The 22469-nt window shown below is 44.4% G+C and overlaps 1 protein-coding gene across 4 annotated transcripts in view; it reads left to right on the top strand.

Moving 5' to 3' along the window:
• LOC148518186 (uncharacterized) overlaps positions 1-20750 on the top strand; it is a 28384-nt gene extending 7634 nt beyond the window's left edge. For all 4 annotated transcript variants that reach the window (XM_088477228.1, XM_088477227.1, XM_088477230.1 and 1 more), the window contains 6 exons: positions 3667-3811; positions 13499-13612; positions 14687-14831; positions 16704-16852; positions 17949-18088; positions 18186-20750. In XM_088477228.1, coding sequence (XP_088333354.1) covers positions 3667-3811; positions 13499-13612; positions 14687-14831; positions 16704-16852; positions 17949-18088; positions 18186-18307 — 815 coding nt within the window. In that variant the 3' untranslated portion in view covers positions 18308-20750. The remainder of the gene's footprint in view (positions 1-3666; positions 3812-13498; positions 13613-14686; positions 14832-16703; positions 16853-17948; positions 18089-18185) is intronic.
• The last annotated feature ends 1719 nt before the right edge of the window (positions 20751-22469 follow it).

Genomic DNA, 22469 nt, shown 5'->3' with positions numbered 1-22469 from the left:
AGCAAAGTTGCACAGGCAACTTCCTGTTCCAAAGACTAAGCTTAAATACCCTTAGGTAGCTGGTCACTGGCCGAATGAAGCAGCTGACCGATCGCAGGCTACCAGTGGAGGATTCTAGTCAGATGACTCGACCAACATGGCGGCACCTGGTCCATGCTAATGGAACCAAGACATGCAAATGAGGATTCTAGCAGACCTCGGGGAGAATACTCAGCTGCAAACGCTCCTAGGTCTGGCATCAACATATCTCGGAGCATGAAGACGACGGCGTAGGAGTGAAAGTGGCCGATCCCAGGCTGCATCCAAACAGTACCCCCCCCCCTTCAGGGTGGACTCCAGACACCAGAATGGCTTGTTGGGAAATTTCTTATGGAAGGAACGAATGAGCTGGGGAGCACAGACATCAGAGGCCTTTATCTAAGAGCATTCTTCGGGACCGTAACCCTTACAATCGATTAAGTATTGGAGCTGTCCCAAACAAAGACGAGAATCCAAGACGGTCTGCGGCTTGTCTCTCAAGTCTGGCTGAGTGAAGGGGAGGTTACCTTGTCAAGGGGGGCGGGTCTAGATGGGCGCTGGTGTAATCTAAGCAGTGTTCACCAGGTGTCCTAAGTGGCTTCCACGAGAGGCAACAGTTTGTCCCCTCTAGAAGACAGCCTCAGGAGGGTCGCCCATCAGGACTCGGTGCCCTTAGGCAGCTGCCTAAGGCTGCCTAATGGAAGCGCCGGCCCTGCTTGTCCCACAACAGTGCCTTTGACTTGTCTAAACATGAAGGATGTCAGTGGCCACCATTGGTATCTTAGACTGGTTAATTAACATGATAAACATTGTGATTGGCATGAGAATCAATGGAGCAAAATAAGCCTCTCTCAAACGTGATTTTATAGGGGCTGTCTACGGTCAGATGACCACAATTTATTAGTTGGTAGTTGAAGTCTTGAAACTTTAAATAATTATAATATTTAAGGGGTTGATGTATTAAGCAGTGAAAAGAGTGAAGTAGACCAGTAGAGAAGTTGCACACAGCAACCAATCAGCTTCCAACTATCATTTTATAGAATGTACTTCATAAATGCTTCCTCAAAGCTGATTGGTTGCTATGGGCAACTGCTCCACTAGTCCACTTCTCCACTCTTTTCATGGCTTGATATATCCCTCAATATTTCCAGCTTCCTACTGTGTGTTTTTTTATTCATTAAAGGAAGAGATTAATATGTTATTAGCCCATGGTAATGATAATGGGGCTGCTCTGTTGGTGCAATAACGTTCAATGCATGAATGTGCACTATATTGTTTCCAAGAGCAGCAAAAATATCTATTAATAAGTAATAAAGTACTAAGTAATAAAGTTGTCTCATTCAAAAGGAAGTTAGTACACTGTGCAGACTTTGATCCAGCTCAATGGGTTGGTGCTCAGAATCCCGATTCCCGACGCCGGTATCTCAACAAGGTTAGGATACTGACACCTGTCAGTAAGTATCTTAACCCTACCCTACCCTCCCCATACTCTAACCTAACCTCCCCCCCAGTGCCTAAACCTAACCCCCTCCCCCTGTGTCTAACCCTCGCCCCCTAGTGTCTAACCTTAACCCTCCCCCTTAGTGCCTAACCCTAACCCCTAATTCTTACCCTCCCCCCTAACCCCACTGCTTACTGTCATGATGTCGGCTGTCGGGATGCTGGCACCGGGATTGTTACTGGTGTCGGATTCCGTCACCGTTATTCCGAGCGCCTGCATGCCGGCAGCCCGGATATGACCTACATCCAAGCTCTACAAACCTTTCACTGGTGAAAAACTAATGTATGACTGGTGATTATAGATTTGAGTATTATTATTATTATTATTATTATTATTATTATTATAATCATTAAGATGATTATTTCCAAAATTATGTCGTTTGAACTTTTACTAGTAAGCTAATAATGTATAACTTAAAAAGGACCAAAACATTTCCTTTATACAGTCAGGTGCATAAATATTGGGACATTGACAGAATTTTCATATTTTGGCCTCTATTCACCACCACAATGGCTTTGAAATGAAACAAACAAGATGTGCTTTAACTGCAGACTTTCAGATTTAATTTGAGGGTAATTGCATCCAAATCAGGTGAACGGTGTAGGAATTACAATGGTTTCTATATGTGCCTCCCACTTTTTAAGGGGCCAAAAGTAATGGGACTATCAACTCAAAAGCTATTTCAGGGACAGGTGTGGGCTATTCCCTCATTATTTCATTATCAATTAAGCAGGTAAAAGGTCTGGAGTTGATTCTAGGTGTGACATTTGCATTTGGAATCAGTTGCTGTCGACTCTCAATATGAGATCCAAAGAGCTGTCACTATCAGTGAAGCAAGCCATCATTAGGCTGAAAAATCAAAACAAACCCATCAGAGAGATAGCAAAAACATTAGATGTGGCCAAATCAACTGTTTGGAACATTCTTAAAAAGAAAGAACGCACCGGAGAGCTCAGCAACACCAAAAGACCCGGAAGACCACAGAAAACAACTGTGGTGGATGACAGAAGAATTATTTTCTTGGTGAAAAAAAACCCCTTCACAACAGTTGGCCAAATCAAGAACACTCTCCAGGAGGTAGGTGTATATGTGTCAAAAGTCAACAATCAAGAGAAGACTTCACAAGAGTGAATATAGAAGGTTCACCACAAGATGTAAACCATTGGTGAACCTCAAAAACAGGAAGATCAGATTAGAGTTTGCCAAACAACATCTAAAAAAGCCATTACAGTTCTGGAACAACATCCTATGGACAGATGAGACAAAGATCAACTTGTACCAGAGTGATGGGAAGAGTAGAGTATAGAGAAGGAAAGGAACTGCTCATGATCCAAAACATACCACCTCATCAGTGAAGTGGTAGTGTCATGGCGTGGGCATGTGTGGCTGCCAACGGAACTGGTTCCCTTGTATTTATTGATGATGTGACTGCTAACAAAAGCAGCAGAATTAATTCTGAAGTGTTTCGGGCAATATTATATGCTCATATTCAGTCAAATGCTTCAGAACTCATTGGACGTCGCTTCACAGTGCAGATGGGACAATGACCCGAAGCACACTGCAAAAGCAACCAAAGAGTTTTTTAAAGCTAAAAAGTGGAATGTTATGCAATGGCCAAGTCAATCCCCTGACCTGAATCTGATTGAGCATGCATTTCACTTGATGAAGACAAAACTGAAGGAAAAATGCCCCAAGAACAAGCAGGAACTGAAGACATTTGCAGTAGAGGCCTGGCAGAGTATCACCAGGAATGAAACCCAGTGTCTGGTGATGTCTATGCGTTCCAGACTTAAGGCTGTAATTGCCTGCAAAGGATTTTCAGCAAAGTATTAAAAAGGTGAAAGTTAGATTTAGGATTGTTTAGTTTGTCCCATTACTTTTGGCCCCTTAAAAAGTGGGAGGCACATATAGAAACCGTTGTAATTCCTACACCGTTCACCTGATTTGGCTGTAATTGCCCTCAAATTAAATTTGAAAGTCTGCAGTTAAAGCACATCTTGTTTGTTTCATTTCAAAGCCATTGTGATGGTGAATAGAGGACAAAATATGAAAATTCTGTCAATGTCCCAATATTTATGCACCTGACTGTACATCAGTCCAACAATGTATGGAAAATGACTTTGTACAATGGTATTTCCTCTTTACAGGAATATTCACCCAGTCAGTGGGAAATATCTCCAATAAATTCAATACCAATTTTACTCCATCTGGGTGGACGTTTATGATCTGGAATGTGATCTATGCTTGGCAATTTCTTTGGCTTGGTTATGTCCTTTCTGGGCTCTGCAGAAGGTAATTATGATAACTAGATCAGTGTGTATATCATTATTGTAGTTATTCCAAACCATTGTGCCCTTGTGTTTCATAATTATCAGGAAACTCCCATCTATGTTTGCTGAACTAGGTAAGCAGAGCCAGGGGTGCGTCTAGGGGTCTGAGCACCCCTGGCAAAGTAATGGACTGGAGCACCCCTCCCCCCATATTTTCTGAAAACTGACATTCTGTATTTATAACATCTCCCTAGCCATTCCCCCTTTTGTGTCCCCAGCCATTCCCCCTCCTGTATCCCCAGCCATTCCCCCTCCTGTCTCCCCAGCCATTCCACCTCCTGTCTCCCCAGCCATTCCACCTCCTGTCTCCCCAGCCATTCCCCCTCCTGTCTCCCTAGCCAGCCTCCTTCTGTGTCCCCAGCCATCCTCCTTCTGTGTCCCCAGCCATCCCCCTTTTGTCTCTCCAGCCGCCCCCCCAGCCACCCCATCACCTGCATCCAGCCCCCGAAAGCTCACATATACTTGCCATGTTTTCTGGCTGCAACTGTGGCCGGCTCCTCAGTCTCACACGTCCTGCCGTCACGCGCGCCTTGTTTCTACAATAAAAAAAACATAATTCATTAATTATACCTGGCAGCTACTAGCAAGCGCCAACGGCTGCCCGGATCTGGACATCATCATCTACCATGGGTAGGAGACAGGGGTGTACCCGCAACTCTAGTCCTGGAAGTCCTGTCCTGATTCTACCCCTCGGCTGGCACCCTTGGCGAGTGCCATCCTGGCCAAGGGGTACATACGCCCTTGAGCAGAGCCTGCCAGTAGATTAAGTTACTGGCACCACCTAGAGCAGGGGTGGGCAATAAGCGGCCCTCCTGCTGCTGTTGAACTACAGATCCCAGTATGCCATACCACAGTTTTAGCATGCCCTAATAGCAAAACTGTGGCAGGGCATGCTGGAGTGTGTAGTCCCACAGCAGATGGTGTGTCTCTTATTGTCCATCCCTGACCTAGAGAGTGGAAAATTAATTTATTTAATGTCACCAATATACCTTAATCTACAGTATTAAATTATTTGGTTAACAAATTTATGTTGTAAGATCATAAGATCAGTTTAGCCATATTTTTCCTTGTACCAAATGACTGTAGGAGCATGTGGGCATGTGGCCAATTAGGTGACACTCCAGTAAATGTAAAATTGTAATAGCTACACCAATTCTGGGTGTTATATACCATGTCGGCATTCAGAACATTGACATGGCCTGAATGTCGATATTCAGGATATCTAAATGGTTACAATGTTGATCTTTGACATCTTGATATTCTCAGTCTTAACACTGCCATATTGTCGACATGTTAAACGCGTCGACATTATGGATGTCAACAGTGCTATTTTACTAGTCTTAACCCTAACCACAGCCTAACCCTAACCCTTACATGTTCATAATGTAGACCTGCATAGTGACAACATTCTGAACCTGTTGATATTACAGTGTAGACATTTTGAAAGTCGACATTCTCAATGTGAACATTGTAACTACACATCCCAATTCTGGGCGGTATGTACCACGCATCGCATTTCAAATGCGGTACATCCGAATTTAGACCTCAAAGGGCCCTAGGCAAGATACCAATTTGTGGCCCCCTTTTCAAACTATCCATAGCACTATATTTTCATTCTTGATTCATGCCCCGTTACAGCAACCTGAAGAAAAGGTTAATTGTGGCCTTGAAAGTTGGCTATGTATGTACAGCTTCAGGGAGTCCAGCCACCGATGCTCTTGCTCCACCGAACACACTAACCAGCACTTGCGGTAACCCACACAGGCTTCACCCATCCTGTCTCCTCAGCCACTGCCAGGTAAAGTTTAACACTTTTGATATGGCAGCATCTGCAGGCACTTGAGATTTAGCGCTGCATTAGGGTGTCACAGCTAATGCTGCTAGCAACCTCCTATATATATATATATATATATATATATATAAATACCCCTCTTGGTGTGGCACTCCAGGCAAGGAATAAAGAATAAAGAGTTCTCAAACCAGCAGCATCTGGTGAATCAACATTTCAATGCCATTTATTTAGGCATTTTCATTCAAATAAAAGGCATTGGAACATTGATTCACCTGATGCTGCTGGTTTGAGAACTCTTTATTCTTTGCCTGGAGTGCCAGACCAGGAGGGCTATTTATTGATTGTGAGACACCCGGCCCAGCAAAGTTAGTAAGAGAGTGCTGAACACCTATGTATTGATGTATCGTGTGTGTATATGTATATATGTATGTGTGTGTATATATATATATATATTAGTCCAAATAGGTCCACACTCTCGTCTTCAATAATAAATTGGTGGGGTGACAGACCCATATGGGATCACAATAATCCTCTTCATGCAAAAGTAGAAAAAAAGGGGGGGGGTAGCACTCACCAGTCTTCTTAAAAACATTTCTTTATTACATCTCAGTAAAAATTTTACAGCATATCAAAATCCGACGTTTCGGTCCTGTGCATGGACCTTTGTCAAGGTCAACCTTGGCAAAGGTCCATGCACAGGACCGAAACGTCGGATTTTGATATGCTGTAAAATTTTTACTGAGATGTAATAAAGAAATGTTTTTAAGAAGACTGGTGAGTGCTACCCCCCCCCCTTTTTTTCTACATATATATATATATATATATATATATATATTCCTCTCATAAATATGTGTGTATGTAATGTATGCACACAGCTTCAGGCTGTTATAGTCAGAGGGACAGTAGTATCAGAGCCAGGCTCCCTTATGAGTAACCCTAACCTCTGTTTAGAACTTGAAGGAGGCTTGGCTCCTTCAAAGCCCACCTCACAGCACCACATACTGCCCTCTTCACTGCCTGTCTGCCAGTACTTAGTACCCATCATCCCCACCCCTCTCCCCTCTCCTCACAGACCCCCCTCACCCTCACGGTTGATGCTAGATCCAAGTTGGCAGGACAACCTCGCACGTCACAACCATGTGACCCGCGACAGCAGGGGGAGAGGCAAGGACGGTGAGCTTACCACTTACTAATCCATATGTGGAGTGGGAATAGCAACCTGTGGCGAGCGAAGCAAGTCATCGCACCCGAAGCATGGCGAGCGAAGTGAGCCCGTCAGGGTACACTCTGGCCCCATGTTCTGAACCTTGCTTCTCCCCCTGTATGTCGTGGGTGATGTCAGCGGTCCTGCAGCCCACTTCATTTTAGACCTAACTCACCCCTCACACAGACCCCCCTCCCCTCACGCCACAGACCCCCATCAACATAGACCCCTATCCCCTCACAGCACAGACCCTTCTCAGCATAGACTCCCCTCATAGCACAGACCCACATAGACCCTTCTCCCCTCACAGCACAGACCCCTCTCAGCATAAGATCTCCCCCTCCCTTCACAGACCCCTCTTAGCAGCCATAGACCCCAACTCCTCTCACAGGCCCCCTCCTCTCAACATAGACCCTCTCCCCTCACAGCACAGAACCCCCCTCCCGGCACAGACAGACTTCCCTCAGCATAGACTCTTCTCCCCTCACAGCACAGACCCCTCTCAGCATAAGATCTCCCCCTCCCCTCACAGACCCCTCTTAGCAGACATAGACCCCGAATCCCCTCACAGGCCCCCTCCTCTCAACATAGACCCTCTCCCCTCACAGCACAGACCCTTCTTAGCATACACCCCCACCCCTCACAGTTCAGCGCCTTTCTCCCCTCCCCGCCAGCTTCAGCAAATTTACCTGCCTGGGATATTGGTGCATTTGCACAGCGCCCGCGGACATGCATGGCTCGCCTCTTTGAGTAGCTCCAGAATCTTTAACAGCGGCATAGCAGGGGACCAAGTGAGTGACAGTGAATCACTGTCACTGACTGCAGGTGCAGCGGTGCCCTCCTCACAGTTGCACTCCATTCAGCAGTATCCTTGGGCACTTCCTGCCTATTGATAGCGCCGGCCCGCCCTGGCCTTCAACTCTGCCTCCTCCTCCCCTAGCTGAGCTTAGTAGCAGGGCCTTCGACGTGCTGCCCTTTGCGAAGCTGCTGCCGCCGGGTGAGGGTGTCTCTGCTGGTCTCCTCCCCCTCCTAGACCCAGAGACAGGGGCGTATCTATAATGGGTGCTGGGTGTGCGGTGCACAGGGGCCCCCGTATCTATGGGGGGCCCGCACCACACACCCTGCACCCATATTATTTAAAACTTACCTCTCCGAGGTCCTGCACCACGTGTCAGCGCTGTACAAAAAGTGCCCAGAGTCTACTAATGCTCCGGTAGCCAGCCAGCCGCATCAGTTGGCTGTTGGCCGCCGGGAAGAGAGGAGGGGGCCCCGGACGGGGACTGTACATGGGCCCCCTCCTCTCTAAAGACGCCCCTGCCCAGGGAGCTTCCTGCTGCTAACCTCTGCAGGGAGTCCCAGGCTCCTCCTCCTCCTCCTTCCTGCACCCGAAATAAGAAGAGGAGAAGGAGGCAGGGGACCATGGAGGAGCACGCAGGAGGCTGAGGTGAGGAGGGGCCGGCAGTGAGAGGTGCTGGGCGACTGCAGGGCGGTGGGGTGGCGGGGAGCGGGATTCTGTAAGAAGCCCATAGGCTTCTATAGAGTAACGCCAGAAAAAATTGGCTTTACCCTCCGCATCGAAAATCATGCAGCCGGGGCTTAGTACATATTAAAATGCGGAAAAATACTGAAAATGGGGTTTTTACTGCATTTTTCTTTTAGTATATCCCGGCCTCTGTGTTTTGCCCTGCGCCTACTTTTGCAAGAGTTCTTTTTGGATATTAACATGGTAGGTAGATTAAGACTCTAGAAAGCCTGCTTACTATGACTTTAGGACCATCTGTTTCATGATGTTACACATTTCTGATCATATAATGTACTTGAAAACAGGGGAAAGGCCGGTGCTCTAAAACAAAACAATATATAAATAACTATGTGTCAGCACAGTGCACTCAGGGTTGGAAAGAGGTGACCGAGAGTGGCCTGAATATGAAATCCACATACAGTGATGTTGTACAGCGAGAACCATCCAATAGTGCTATGTTAAGTGATTACACTGTAGAAGTTTCCAATCTGATGAAGCAGGATCCGACCTGTGAAACGCCTCATATATATTACTGGGGATTACATTCGCTTTCATAAACTGCTATGTGCTCTAGTTCTGGAGACTAACATAGGAATTAAATAGAGAAAGACAAAGATATCCTGCACAGGGGCTCAGAAAATGTTAGGAAAAAATAGCTTCCATGTCCGTATTAAAACCAACAATCTTTCAGATAAGTTTGACGCAATCCGTCTCTTACATAAGATCAAAATATGGTTGGTGGTACTCCCCAAGGATAACTGCAATATGTACACACATCAAATGAATACTCCCACAGAAAACATAAAAGGAGGAGTCCGTGGTGGTATCAAAAAAGGAAGAACCCTTTGCGGGGACACTGCTTCAAAAACTATATAGTATAGACTAAATTAAATAAAACATAACTTTTAATAAATTCAGAATAAAACCACAAGTTACAAAGCACAAAAAGCCTGGTGAGTATAGTCCTCCACAGGAGAGAACACCCTGACACCCTGGCAAAGTAACAATGGCCCTCATTCAGAACCACTCGCTAGCGGCAGTACGCTCGTTCCGAGCGATGTTCGCACATCTGCGCATGCGTACGGATCGTTATACGCATGCGCGAACCAGTCAGTGCGGCCGAAATTCATGTGCTCGCAATATAGCGAATGCCTGCTATTTTGAGTGACAGAATGAGGCGTATGTGGGTGGTAACAGGGGAAGGTGCTTGAAAATGGGGAGTGGAGATCCGAACGCAGGCGTGCTTAAAGGTCAAAACGGGCGTTTTATGGGTGTGCATAATTAATACAGCAGCGTCATTGACCACATCACTGGGTTATTTTATAGCCAGAACTGCTCGCAAGATTGTGGTAGCAAAAACCAACCACAAGAATAGCGAGCAGTTCATACGCTGGTCGATGTACTCGATTAATCTAATAAATAGCGGACATGACGTATGGTGCGAGCGGCCAGGGGGCGTTTTTAACAAATAAACGAGCGTATGTTTTGCTCGCTCGTTCAGACTTAGAGGTGTGAACAGACTGCAATTTGCGAACGGATCATTTGAATAGCCACCCCTTGTTTTTGAACGAACGACCGCAAATAGCGAACGGCTCTGAATCAGGCCCAATGTTCTAAATATAGATAAAAAAGTAACAACCCTTTTTATAAATATTGGTTGACGTTAGTTACGCCTGTTGAAATACAAGTTCCCAATGCAGGTGACAATTTTTCAAAGCAAAAATTTAGGAGTAACATATCCCACTAGTTTCATAGTCGTTAAGCTGTGATATCAAATTGTAACACATTGTCATTACCCTATCAATTGAGTATATATGAGACATGGAGTGTGAATTGTTACACTGTTGTATACATTTCATCAGAAGTGAAAAATTGTTCTCTTCAAAAATTGCAGCACTCAGCGTATAATGTCCCTATATAGCAGGAAATATTAAAATGCACTGTAAACTCTGGGTCTGATTCACAGCTGGACGCTATTAGCGCTCGCTTGTTCAGAAAAAGGGACTGGCTATTCAAATGAACCGTTCGCTCTTTGCGGTCTGTTGCCGCCTCTATCTCTGAACGAGCTAACAAAACATGCGGTCGTTTATTTGAAAAATACGCCCCCTGGCCGCTCGCATCATACGTCATGTCCGCTATTTATTAGATTAATCGAGTACATCGAACAGCGTATGAACTGCTCGCTATTCTTGTGGCTGGTTTTTCCTACCGCTATATTGCGAGCAGTTCTGACTACAAAACAACCAAGTGACGTGGTCGATGACGCTGCTGTATTAATTATGCACACCCATAAAACGCCCGTTTTGACCTTTAAGCACGCCTGCGTTCTGAATTCCACTCCCCGTTTTCAAGCACCTTCCCCTGTTACCACCCACATACGCCTCCTCCTGTCACTCAAAATAGCAGGCATTCGCTATATAGCGAACAAACGATTTTCGGCCGCATTGACTAGTTCGTGCATGCGTATTACAAACCGTACGCATGCGCAGATGTGCGAACATCGCTTGGAACGAGCGTACGGCCGCTTACGAGCGACTCTGATTGAGACCCTCTGTCGTGTCAGACTCACATTCACTTTTTAGTATATCTATAAAGGTGATAGGTACTAGTCTTCACACTGAAAATTGATAGGAATTGAATAATCTAGCGCAGTGTTGGAAGAAATACAATTTTCAGAAAGACTCTTGCAGTAATTCCACCGTCATAACCGACAACTTTGAGATGCATTCCCTCTTACAGTCCACTTTGAAGGAACCCTGAATTTCCTTCACATTTCACGACGGCTGCAAACTGCAAACTCAATTTAGAATAGTGTCACATATCTCTTCTTTTCAACATGGAAAACTAATTCAGTCTAATAGACTTTCCAGCATTTCAGTAGATGGCTTGTGTATAGATGGGTTACTAAACTGGGCAGGCATCCTGGATTCCTGTCATTCGATGCTATTTGTTTGTACATATTTAGGTTAGAGATGTTTGGTAGGGCAGAGTTTATGGAAACTGGTAAATTTGAGCCACGCCTGTTCAGTGTACTCTGGTACTATGACATAAATGTTGGTATCCCATTATGCTACAAAGCTGTACAAGATACACATTTTGGACCTCATCTACAGTAGGACGTACATCCAACTCAGGCTCAAAATTCTGTGTGTTTATGCTTATGTATTACAATTTCATGTATAGTGGTGGTCGCCTAAGCCTGGAGAGCCAGAGAATTGGTGGGTGCTCGAGCATGGTAGAGGTAGAGTAAGGTCATGCAATGGGACTATTATGAGCAAGCTGTATCTTCTCCTATTTGCTGCACTTACTTGAGCCTTGTTGTATGCATGCTACCAGAACCGTCAAGACATAAGGCGGGCCTGGGTAATACTGAAGGGGTGTGACCAAATCCAGGAGGAGCAGTCACTCCCCCTCCCAAAAACAGCTATGAAAAATATTATGCATGTCCTCACGAAAGGGATAATTTATCCACGTCAATAGCTGGCCTGGCCCCCAGCCAGGTCACTTGAACAAGCTCGAGCCTGGGTAATTAGTACACGCTACCATCCCTCTCAGCACCCCTGCACATTACTGATGATAAAGATGAGTATTGGCACTTTTTTTGCAGAGTAAAAAGTACAAGTCAAAAGTATTTAATCCCCCCGGGGTATGAAACCACCACCAGCAGTGATAGTCTGGACTGATTACAGCTTTTGTGGGGAGACGAGTAGCATGGAGTCTCCCTCCAGAAGCTGCAGCCAACAGCACTCTAATGACCAGGTTGGGGCTGGGCAGCTCACACTATAACAGAGAGAACCTGGTACCATGCTGGCTATAGCACTAATATGTGTAATATTTTTGAAAATATTAATTTAGGATATGACATTACAAGTCCCAGCACACTCTGGCAGCCTGTAATTCAGGGGTGGGGAACCTTTTTTTTGTGCCGAGGGCCTTTTTTGATATATATAACATTATTCGCGGGCTTGGTGCAGGCCACGCCCCATTCGTATAAAGTAGGGATGTGCAGGCTCGGTTCTACTCGGTTCCGTTCGGTTCTTTTTACCGGATCTTATTGGGTTTCAGCTGTCACGAGTTTTGGATAGCCAATAAGATTCGGTAAAAAGAACCGAACGGAACCGAGTAGAACCGAGCCTGCACATCCCTAGTATAAAGTCACATGGGGGCTAGGCCACAATCGCCGGTGATTACAGCAATACCCGGATCATCCTGAGGATGCATTGGGGAGCTGTAAGGGCAGAAGTGTGACCATCTGAAGCATGCTAAGAGTGCTCCAGATGGCACTGCTGCATAGATTCTGGCTGCAGGGTGCCATTCTAGGCACACTGCTAGCCAGATGAGGCTAACAGAAAAAAGCTCAGAGGGCCAGACCAAATGGTTTTGGGGGCTTTATACGGCCCCCGGGCCTGAGGTTCCCCATCCCTGTTGTAATTGCTTATGTATATTGGCACTGGTAGAACTGCTTCCGATAGAACTATAAGGGCTGGCATGTCCATTGTATGTTTTTATTTTTATCAAGTTCATGATGATGCCTGTTGTCTCTATTATGGGGCCGTATCCAGAGTTGCTTAAAGCATACCTTGGTGCACTATAACATATACTGGTGTGCCTGCACTTTTAAGCTGGCTACACACTTAGCAATATTTTGAATGATTTACCCGATTCCGACAGATCAAAATGACATTGGTCAAATCGTGGCGGGTGGTGCGCTCTCCCATGGGGTCGTCAGCCATATCATCAGGTCGATCCTACATGCAGCTCAACCTGACGATGCGGCTGATGACCCCATGCAGCGGGATGCAGCAGGGGCCGACATGTCGGGCACCGGATCATCTAACGTGTACCAGCCGCCCGATATGTCGGCCCAACGGCGTGGTGGTTGCCCGTCGGATCGCTGGAGGCACAAATCATTTAGTGTGTACCCAGCTTTACACACACTTGTGAGTTTCACATAATTAACGATATGCGCAGTTGAAAACAACCAGATAAAGGATGCATTTTTGCGCTAAACTCAAAAGAGGCCGTATTGTACATTGTTACATAGTAGGTCTCACTGATAATAATTGATAACAATTAAAATACATGTGACACTGGTATTATTTTATTTATCTTTACTTTCTCTTGCCTACAGGAGTGAACTCGGATGGATGTACTTAAAGCCAGATGTTTTTCCTGTCTACTTTTACATTGTGTGGATACTGAATAATGTCTTAAATATAGGATGGCTCTTCCTGTGGGACCGAGAGTGAGTTATAGCTGTTAGTATGACGCAGTTATTAGTACTGTTACTGTAAATGGATATGTTCTTTGATGGTTTGGTTTCATCTGTGTAATGAAATAAACTGGCCTTACCCAGGAAACGTGATGAAATCTGAACCAACATCTACATGCGGAGCCAGACTGAAATGTATTTCCTTTCCAGGTAATCATACAGTTTATTCAGTGAAACCACATTAAAGGAAAGCCTTTTTCTAATTAGCTAAATACCATTTATTTTAGTACAGTTTACAAGTAAGGTGGTGAGCGATTAATGTTAAATGTGAACATATTGCTGCTTTTATTCTGATTGTGTGTTTGTTATCTCATCCACAATCACAAATCTTCCAACCACAAGTACTTGTAACTTACTAGGAAGCAACAGACTGTGCTGGGTCCACACATAGCACTGAAAATGTGTTTATGCCTCCAGTCCTACTGATTATTTTATTGCTAATCTTGTCATTCACAGACATAACCAACAAAACAGGGGCTGTGGCCTAATCGGTAGGGGGCATGGCCTTGCAGACCGAACCCCTGCTTTAGTCACTCTGGGGGTCACGGAGATGCGGAGTGCCCCCGGGGACCAGTCTGTGTGACGTAAGCACTTGGCTCCTGTCACGGAGGAGGGGTCAGCACTTTGGTGTCTCCCATTGGCAGGTGACACCCGGGTGTGGCCCGCACCCCCCTTGTGATGCCACTGAAAGATATATCGGTCATCTGCTGGTGTGACGGGCCGCCTGCCGATCACCCATACACATGCTGCAGGGACTGATTGACAGCTCAGCTGGGAGGGCAAATTTCAATGCCCGCCCAGTTGAGCCTTCAAGCCATGCACATCGGGTAGACAATTGGTAAGTGTGTATACAATGACCAATCGTCCAAGAGGTCGATGGTCGGCCATCCGTCGAGCTAGTGTGTACCCAGCTTATGGGCTCTGAAAATTATTGTGTTGCTGACCATTGATTTAGCTCTAGCGATATACTGAGACTTGTAGCAATAACTTTATAAGAGAGTATAAGTGAATAATGCTATTGGTTATTGTTCTTTTATTTATTTTTAGATATTTGATTCCTGCGTTGGTATTTCTTGGTGCCATTGCCTTAACAAACCATATAGTGCTCTTTATTTCCTACCGAGCTTTATACCTTAATGGGGGCTGGCTATGCAGACAGAGAAAAGTGGACTTGTGGCTCATTAGAATTTTTGTAAGTTGCATTGCTACATCTAAATCAAAGCATTTTAAAATATTGACAGGATCTTTCCCAATGTTGTTACATTACCATACTGAAATCTGACAATAATAATGAGAACCATGTTACTAATAGGAAGTGCAAGTTGTCTTATAGTTGTCAGTACCATGTACTCTGATGATAATATGTCTGGTTCTGAGTTGGGAGCAATGCATGCAGGGTAAATACTGGCTGCTTTTGCATGTAGCCCACAATTGCTGGGGAGCTTTATTTTTAAACTGCAATTTAGATTTGAGTTTGGACACACCCCTCCCTGCACATTTTACATCTGCCTCACCTGCAGTGCAATATGCAAGGTGAACAGGACCTGCTTCAGATGGTTAGTGTACATTTCTGATTGTTGGGGTATGCGCAAATGCGGAACCAGTTCTGCGTATGTACAGAATGGGTCCTGCATGATTGCTCACAGTCCCCCCTTAGCCGTAGCATGGTTGAACTACTGCAGCATTTGGAGGTGGAGCAAGGGTGGACGCAAGGACCGTGTCACCCCCGTTTTGTAAATGTGCCGAGACCGGTGTCTGCATTGTTGAACACAGACTTCCTGGACATTGCTGTCCAATTCCGACAGCCAGGCTGTCTAAACTTCAGCTTGCGCAGCCTCGCCAAAGCACTACGGACGCTGCACTCGGATCGCAGATGCATGCAGTAGGTCTATATTTCCTGCAGACCCCTCTTGCTGCATTTGCATTTTAGTAGGACAGAATTGTACAGCAACTTCTCTGCTGCTGTCCATCTATGTATTAGGCCCACAGTTACAGTACTTGCATTTTTGCAAGTATCATTATCAGTATCAGCCCCAGGATCCAAACGATAGTTTGCTAGTTTTTGGATACTTGTAGCATGTGATGGTATCCATAATGCAGCTGAATGAAATTTGACTTTAGTTGCCAAACTCTAAGAAACAAATCACTTTACGATGGATTCCTTTTTGTGCCCGTAATCGCAAGACAAGCGCAGCGCGTTCACAGTGCAGCTTATACGCATGCGCAATGGCAAACAATCGCTCGATCTACGTAAAAAATCACCATTGCGCCATCTTTGATTCAGGCCCAGTGTCAGTTTCCAGAGCCGGACTGCGGCTGCTGGAAAGGGATCGTATGATCCTTCTCCTGTGAGAATGCCTCCACAGGTAAAGCGGTTTACGGTATACGGATGGTAGATAGTCAATAACTAGATAGACACCAGAAGGTAGACAGTGAATACAGTAGGTTGAAAATGGTTAATAGGTCAATAGGTAAATGGTCGACAGTGCATAAGGTCGACAGGATTAAAAGGATGACATGTACATGGTTGACATAAAAAAAGGTCGACACAAGGTTTTTCATTATTTTTAGGGTTAAGGTTAGGCACTTGGTGGAGGGTTTAGGTTAGGCAGTGGAAGAGGATAGTTAGGTTTAGGCACTAGGGAAGGGTTAGGGTTCGGCTGCAGAAGGGGACGGATAGGGTTAGTTAAATAGATGTTATTGGCGGGTATGCTTGTCTCAAATAATACAATATTTAGGAGTATAGGGTCTTGGAAATGAATGAAAAGTGTATATATACTTTTTACCCAAGGTAGGGGGACAGTCAATAATCTGTATTGTCGTAAAATATTGGTTCAGCGAACTGCTTTTTAAAAATTTGTTTCCTCCACTGTCAGTGACGTGCAATTAGCAGTTATCCCTTTACCCTGAACAGCAGCTGTCGCTATGAAAGTGTTTTCTATTTATATAAGTCACCTTTTGAATTCTGCATTGTTATCATTCTTGTCGATTCACTAAAATTGAAACAAAATACTGACATAACTCTTATCCACAACATAACGCAAATGTTTGATTCATACCGCAGGCTCAGAATGGAATAGCTGTATATGCGACATGGACAACAATCGCTTGTTTACTAAACTTCGCTGTTGCTTTGACGTACAATGGTAACATTCCCAATGGTACATCCACTACGGTAGCACTATCCATCCTGGCTTTTGAAGTCATTTTATGGTATGTTGTTATTACAATACGAGTAAAAGTACAGGTGCTAGTAGCATATTGACTTTTCTCAATTTATAACAAGCTGCCACAGCAGCCCTCACAGAGTAGGCCTGGATACCTACAAAACAAAATACAAATAAAACAATGAAAATTATAGCACTTGAGAGCGTTTGTGGTCAGCTGACCCACAAGCGCTCTCATTTTCATTGTTTTGTTATTACAATACATGCCCATTGTATTCAGTATATTAATGTCACTTTTTTTTTTTAAAATGTACAAGGATATGCCGTAGGCAAAATGTAAAAGCAACATATGACTTGTCCTTTCTGGGTAATCCTTTGTGTTATGGGCCTGTTTCAGAGTTCCTACATATGCTAAAGTAGCAAGAGGCGTCTGGCGTAGATAGACTCCTCCTGACGGCTTGATGTGATCTGCAGCTGTGTCTGAGGATGCAGCCATCGGATCACTTGCAAGACCGTCAGCCATCTGTGTAACCCTCAGGTTACTCAGATGGCCATCTCACATCCATAGCCGAGGCCAACACATCTGCATCGGAAGATGGAGATCCTGGCCTCGTCACTACCAGAAAACGGAGGCGATTCCCTGCCCCTAAATGGCTGCAGTTAGTCAATCAGGCTGCGGCTTTGAGGAACTGCGAGAGATCTGGCAGTAGGAGATCGGCCCATGCGCTGTCCAGATCTTCTAACCTTGGTGTAGTACGCAAACTATTGGCTTTGCGTACTACTATTTATCATGGCATATGTTACATTTATTGTCGAGATTTTGTGTGGTTTTTATTTTATTTATTTAAACTTCCAAAGCATTTCTCTTCTCTTTAAATTGTTTTAAGGGTACAGGGCTGTCTAACCAGAGATTCATGGTATTGATGCAGTCCTTCCAATGCTTTGTGTTGGCCCTTACTTTCCCTGACAGCCTCAATAACTGTGCTTTATTATGTCAATCAATCCTTTAAATGTTTTCAACCCACTAACTTAACTTAGCTTTGGCTCTGTCCATGTACAAACATGGACATCACTGCTGTTAAATAAAGTTTGTCAGGTAGAACACACTGAGCATTCATTTGTCTGTTCCATTTATTTCTTAGGTTTTGCTTGGAAAACTTTGTCTTTGAAAAGTATGTCCGATATACACTGACTGTGTACCCTGTGGTTATTGTGGCCTTAATTGGAGCTCTGGACAAGAACTTTAATTTATCATCGCCAGATGGAAATAATATTTACATAGGTAAGATAACATTATTATTAGGAAATATAATGATTATGATTGTTAATGTATGGGCAGCCTGCCTCTTGTGCTAATCACCCTGTTGTCTGTCTTACAGCTGTGCTGCTGGCTGTGGCTTGTGTCCTCTTTACTGTACGCCTGGTAATAGTCATATGGAGACATTTCAAGCAGCCACTATATGTGACAGTATCTAACAAGTCTTCTTTTCCACTGGCATAAGAGGAATGCATCATTACTTTCTCCTTAATATTATTAACACTACTTTAGAAGAGAAGCCTCAGCCCTGTAAAAAAATATTATCTATTATACTGTATTCAGGGAACATGAATATATATATCCGCATTGAGCCAGCTAAGAGGAAATTCAGAACTGGCCAGAAAAGCATTATGCTTTCCCAGTAACTCCTGCCGTTTGGAAGTCACTCATTCCGTGGAACCAGCATTGTCCTGGGTCTGCAGACAGCGCATTTGTGTCAGTAGACTGGAAATTGATTGGATAGTTGTGGATTCCATCCAATCAGTTGCCACTGACACCAGAAGGTAGGAAACACTAAGGGCAGAATTCAATTCATTCCAGCCCCTATCGCGCCTGACAGGAGATCGCGCCCGACGGAGCTATTCTATTCTTGCTCCTGTCAGGCGCGATCAGCTGCCAAGCGCTACATTTCAGCTCGCAGCCTCAGGGGGATGAGAGCTGAAATGTGCGAAAAGTGACATGTTTGGGCGCCCAAATATCACTTTTCGCGATCGCGCCCAGCACTTTGGTCGGGTTTAGCTGCTTTACGCGGCTAAACCTAACCTCTATGGGCGCGATCAGCGCGAAGAATGGCAGCAATTGAATAGCGGCCCGCGATCTCCTGTCACTTTAGACAGGAGATCCGGACCGCGTAATCAATTGAATTCCGCCCTAAGAATATAAATTCTCCGTCCATTAACAGCAAGAGATAAAACAGCTATTGAGGCTTTGGGAGTTTGGGAGTGGGATTTAGGACTCCCATAATTCTGATAGCTGGAAGATGGATGGTGTACAGATTTTGTTTTTTTGGTAGTAAAGGTGGAATTATCAAAATCTTGACGTAACCGTATACGTGATTAGGCTGTGGTAAGGCAGCTTCACAATGATTGTGGTGTGCCAGTAATTACATGTTCAGGATGTGACTCCCAGCCATGGGGTGACCTGGGTTCATTAGCTATAAAGTGTCTAGTCGTGAAGAAGGGAAAAAGAACACTTTCCACATTATCAGGTTAGATAGAAGATAAGAGCTTCCATTTGTAAATACTTGAGGTTCTTCTACAGTCGATATGACAACAATTAATACATCACCATAATTTTATAGTGAACAAAACTCTATAATGAAGGACTTAGGGAGCAATTCAATTAAATGCAATGTTGAATAGCACTGGGAATGGGTTCTCGGAGATATGCAATTGCCCGCACTGTTAACCCGTGACTAGAGGATTTCTGCTCGCACCCTTCTGAGTTGTGAGCAGAAATCTAACTAAACGAATGCAGCAATGTTAGTTTTGCGCTAACTACATCACGGCCGGCACTTAAGACAGAAAATGCAGGTTACCGTGACAAAACACCCGGCTTTAGGCGCTGTAACCTGCATCTCCCAACATTATGGGGGGTATTCAATTTGGACCGAAAAGTCCATGCTGGACTTTTTGCTCCACATCAGAGGTTTGAAGGGGATAAAGTATTGGGCTCGTGCCCGCTTTATCCCCGTAATCAATTAGGAATCAGCAAAAACGGGAGCCGGCAGAAAGGGAAGTATCGCCAAAAATAGGGAATTTTCAGGAAATGTTTCTGGGACCCCCCATAAAGATGTCCAGTCATGGGGGACCACTATGGGTACCCACGTTTTTGCTGCTGAAGGGAAGTCTGAATTTTAAATAGCCGCGGCAGGTGCATAAATGCGCCTGTAAAGAACTGATGAAGAAAAACATTTAGGAATTTTTTTGAGGAAAAATAACTATGGCCATCAAATTTGGGGTGCATGAAAATGGGTGCAAGAATATTTTTAAGTCCCTAAAATTATTTTTTTCAATTCCTCAAAACTGCACCTGCCGCTACTAGCCACAATAAAGAAAACACCTGCTGCATACTTGGGAACCCCTTTGGAATTAATTTAGGTACTTTAGAAGTTTGTCCTTTTTTTGACACAGATCATTTTTAGGGCACATTCACAGGGGTGCAGGCTATTTTTTTTAAGCCTGCACCCCTAAACCCCACATCTGCACTTTTTTTCACCATGTACAACATGGTGAAAAGTTATTCCCGTTTTTTAACAAAGACTTTTCGCACCGGCGAAAACTCTTTGAAATTGAATACGAGGATAATTAAAATAGGTGAAAATTACGATAAATTATCGCCAATAACGGCTTTTCACAGCCAGATTGATTACTGCCCTATGTGTAGGCCGTGATTGGGACATTTTAATAGCTCAGGAATCTCATTCCCGGTGCTGTTCAACATCGCATTTAATTGAATTGTCTCCCTTTAGAAAGGTACAAATACTTGAAATTCTATCCAATGTGCACTATTGCTCCATAATAATAATGGGATTCATTTTTGCTACATAAATTTAATGGAGTTTTTCTAAATACATTTTAATAATTTTTGTATTGGAAATTTATTTTTAGTTATGTGCACTTGTTTCCTCTATATTTTGTTTACATATTATCTATTATAATTATCAATAACAAAATATCTAATAAAACTTATAATGAAATGTTTAAAATGTGTAACTATTTATTGTCCTTCTCCCTATTTAAAGATTGAGTCCTAGGAGAGATAAGGTGGTATATTTACTAAAATGTGGGTTTTTAGAAGTGGAGATGTTGCCCATAGCAACCAATCAGATTTTAGCTATTATCTTTTAGAAGGTGCTAGATAAATGATATGTAGAATCTTATTGGTTACTATGGGCAACATCTCCACTTCTAAAATCCCGCATTTTAGTAAACATACCCAAAGGTGTGTCTTTCAAATTCCAGATAGTACCTGGGTTATTAAATAGAGCTGTCTCACTTTGTAATATCACTAGATATGTCACCCACTCTGATATTGTCCAGTATGATGTAATTAATGACCTCTCCATTGTGAGGAATCACCTATTTTGATGTCATCAGTTCTGTTATCATGGCCGTATTAAGAATGATGTGACAGGTGCTGCCACCAAGGGACAGTAAACTTGCTGACCCTGTGACATCTCCCTCCAATGTGTGGTGCCAGGAGGGGTACCCCCTGCCAGATTTAAACTGGGCGCATTCTTTGCTCACACCCACCTTCCTGTGTCCAGTCTCTGTGACATCATGATCTGCTTTGCTCTGGGTGAGGGGTCAACTCAGGACACAGAGAGGCCTTGGTATGGCAGTGGCTATTTTTATGTCACCCATTTTTTGTGTCAACAAAGGAAACCATTATGGTGGGCATAAAACTGCTTTTATGTCTTTCAAAAGAATGAGTATCGAAGAAAATGAGTTATGGCAATAGGGTCCACAGGGATACCATGGGGGTGTAGGTGGTGGATAAGGACAGGACACCAAACAGTTAAGCTTTCAAGTGCCAGGATGCAACAGTCCCTCCCCCCTAAACCCCGCCCCTGAGTCTGAGGCAAATCAGTTTGTTAACAAGCACAAGGCAAGAGGAGGAGAGGAGAGAAGGGACTGGTACACAGAAGAATCACACTCTCACATCAAAGAGATGGGAAACCGGTGATTAGGAAACCCAACCCAGAGAAGCCAGGGGTGTCAGGGCGGGTGCCCTGTGGACCCTATGGACTTCGAAGAAAGAGAGTTAACAAAGGTAAGTTTTACCACAACTCTCACTTCTCTTCAGGGTTCATAGAGATCCACAGGGATACTATGGGAATGTCCCATAGCAGTATTCAAGGGTGGGGCTGCTCCTGAGCTGAGAGGAGTATCCTGCGTCCAAATTAAGCATCCTGAGAGGCAAAGGTATCGAAGGCTTAAAACCTAAGAAAGGTGTGGACAGAAGACCACATGGCCGCCTTATAAAGCTGTTCAGCAGAGGCACCACGCCGAGCTGCCCATGAGGGTCCCACAGAGCAAATGGAATGAGCAGAGGCAGTAGCCGGCACAGGAAGGCCCGTCTGTGTGTAAGCCTGTGAGATAGTCGTGCGAAGCCATCTGGCCAGAGTCTGTTTATTAGCTGGCCAACCCTTCTTGTGGAATCCATAGAGGACAAATAGGGAATCTGTTTTCCAAAGAGAACTTGTATTGTCCACGTAGATCCTAAAAACATGGACTACATCCAAGGAGGCCTCACCTGTCGAGAGGTCTGGTGATTGGAAGGCCGGGACTACGATTTTCTCATTATTATGGAAATGAGAAACAGCCTAGGTAAGGAAGTCAAG

Source organism: Taudactylus pleione, unplaced genomic scaffold, assembly GCF_031769625.1.
Source record: "Taudactylus pleione unplaced genomic scaffold, aTauple2 ptg000201l, whole genome shotgun sequence".
In the NCBI taxonomy this organism is placed as follows: domain Eukaryota; kingdom Metazoa; phylum Chordata; class Amphibia; order Anura; family Myobatrachidae; genus Taudactylus; species Taudactylus pleione.
The sequence above is the reverse complement of the archived record's forward strand: the minus strand, read 5'-3'. Positions and strand labels throughout refer to the sequence as shown.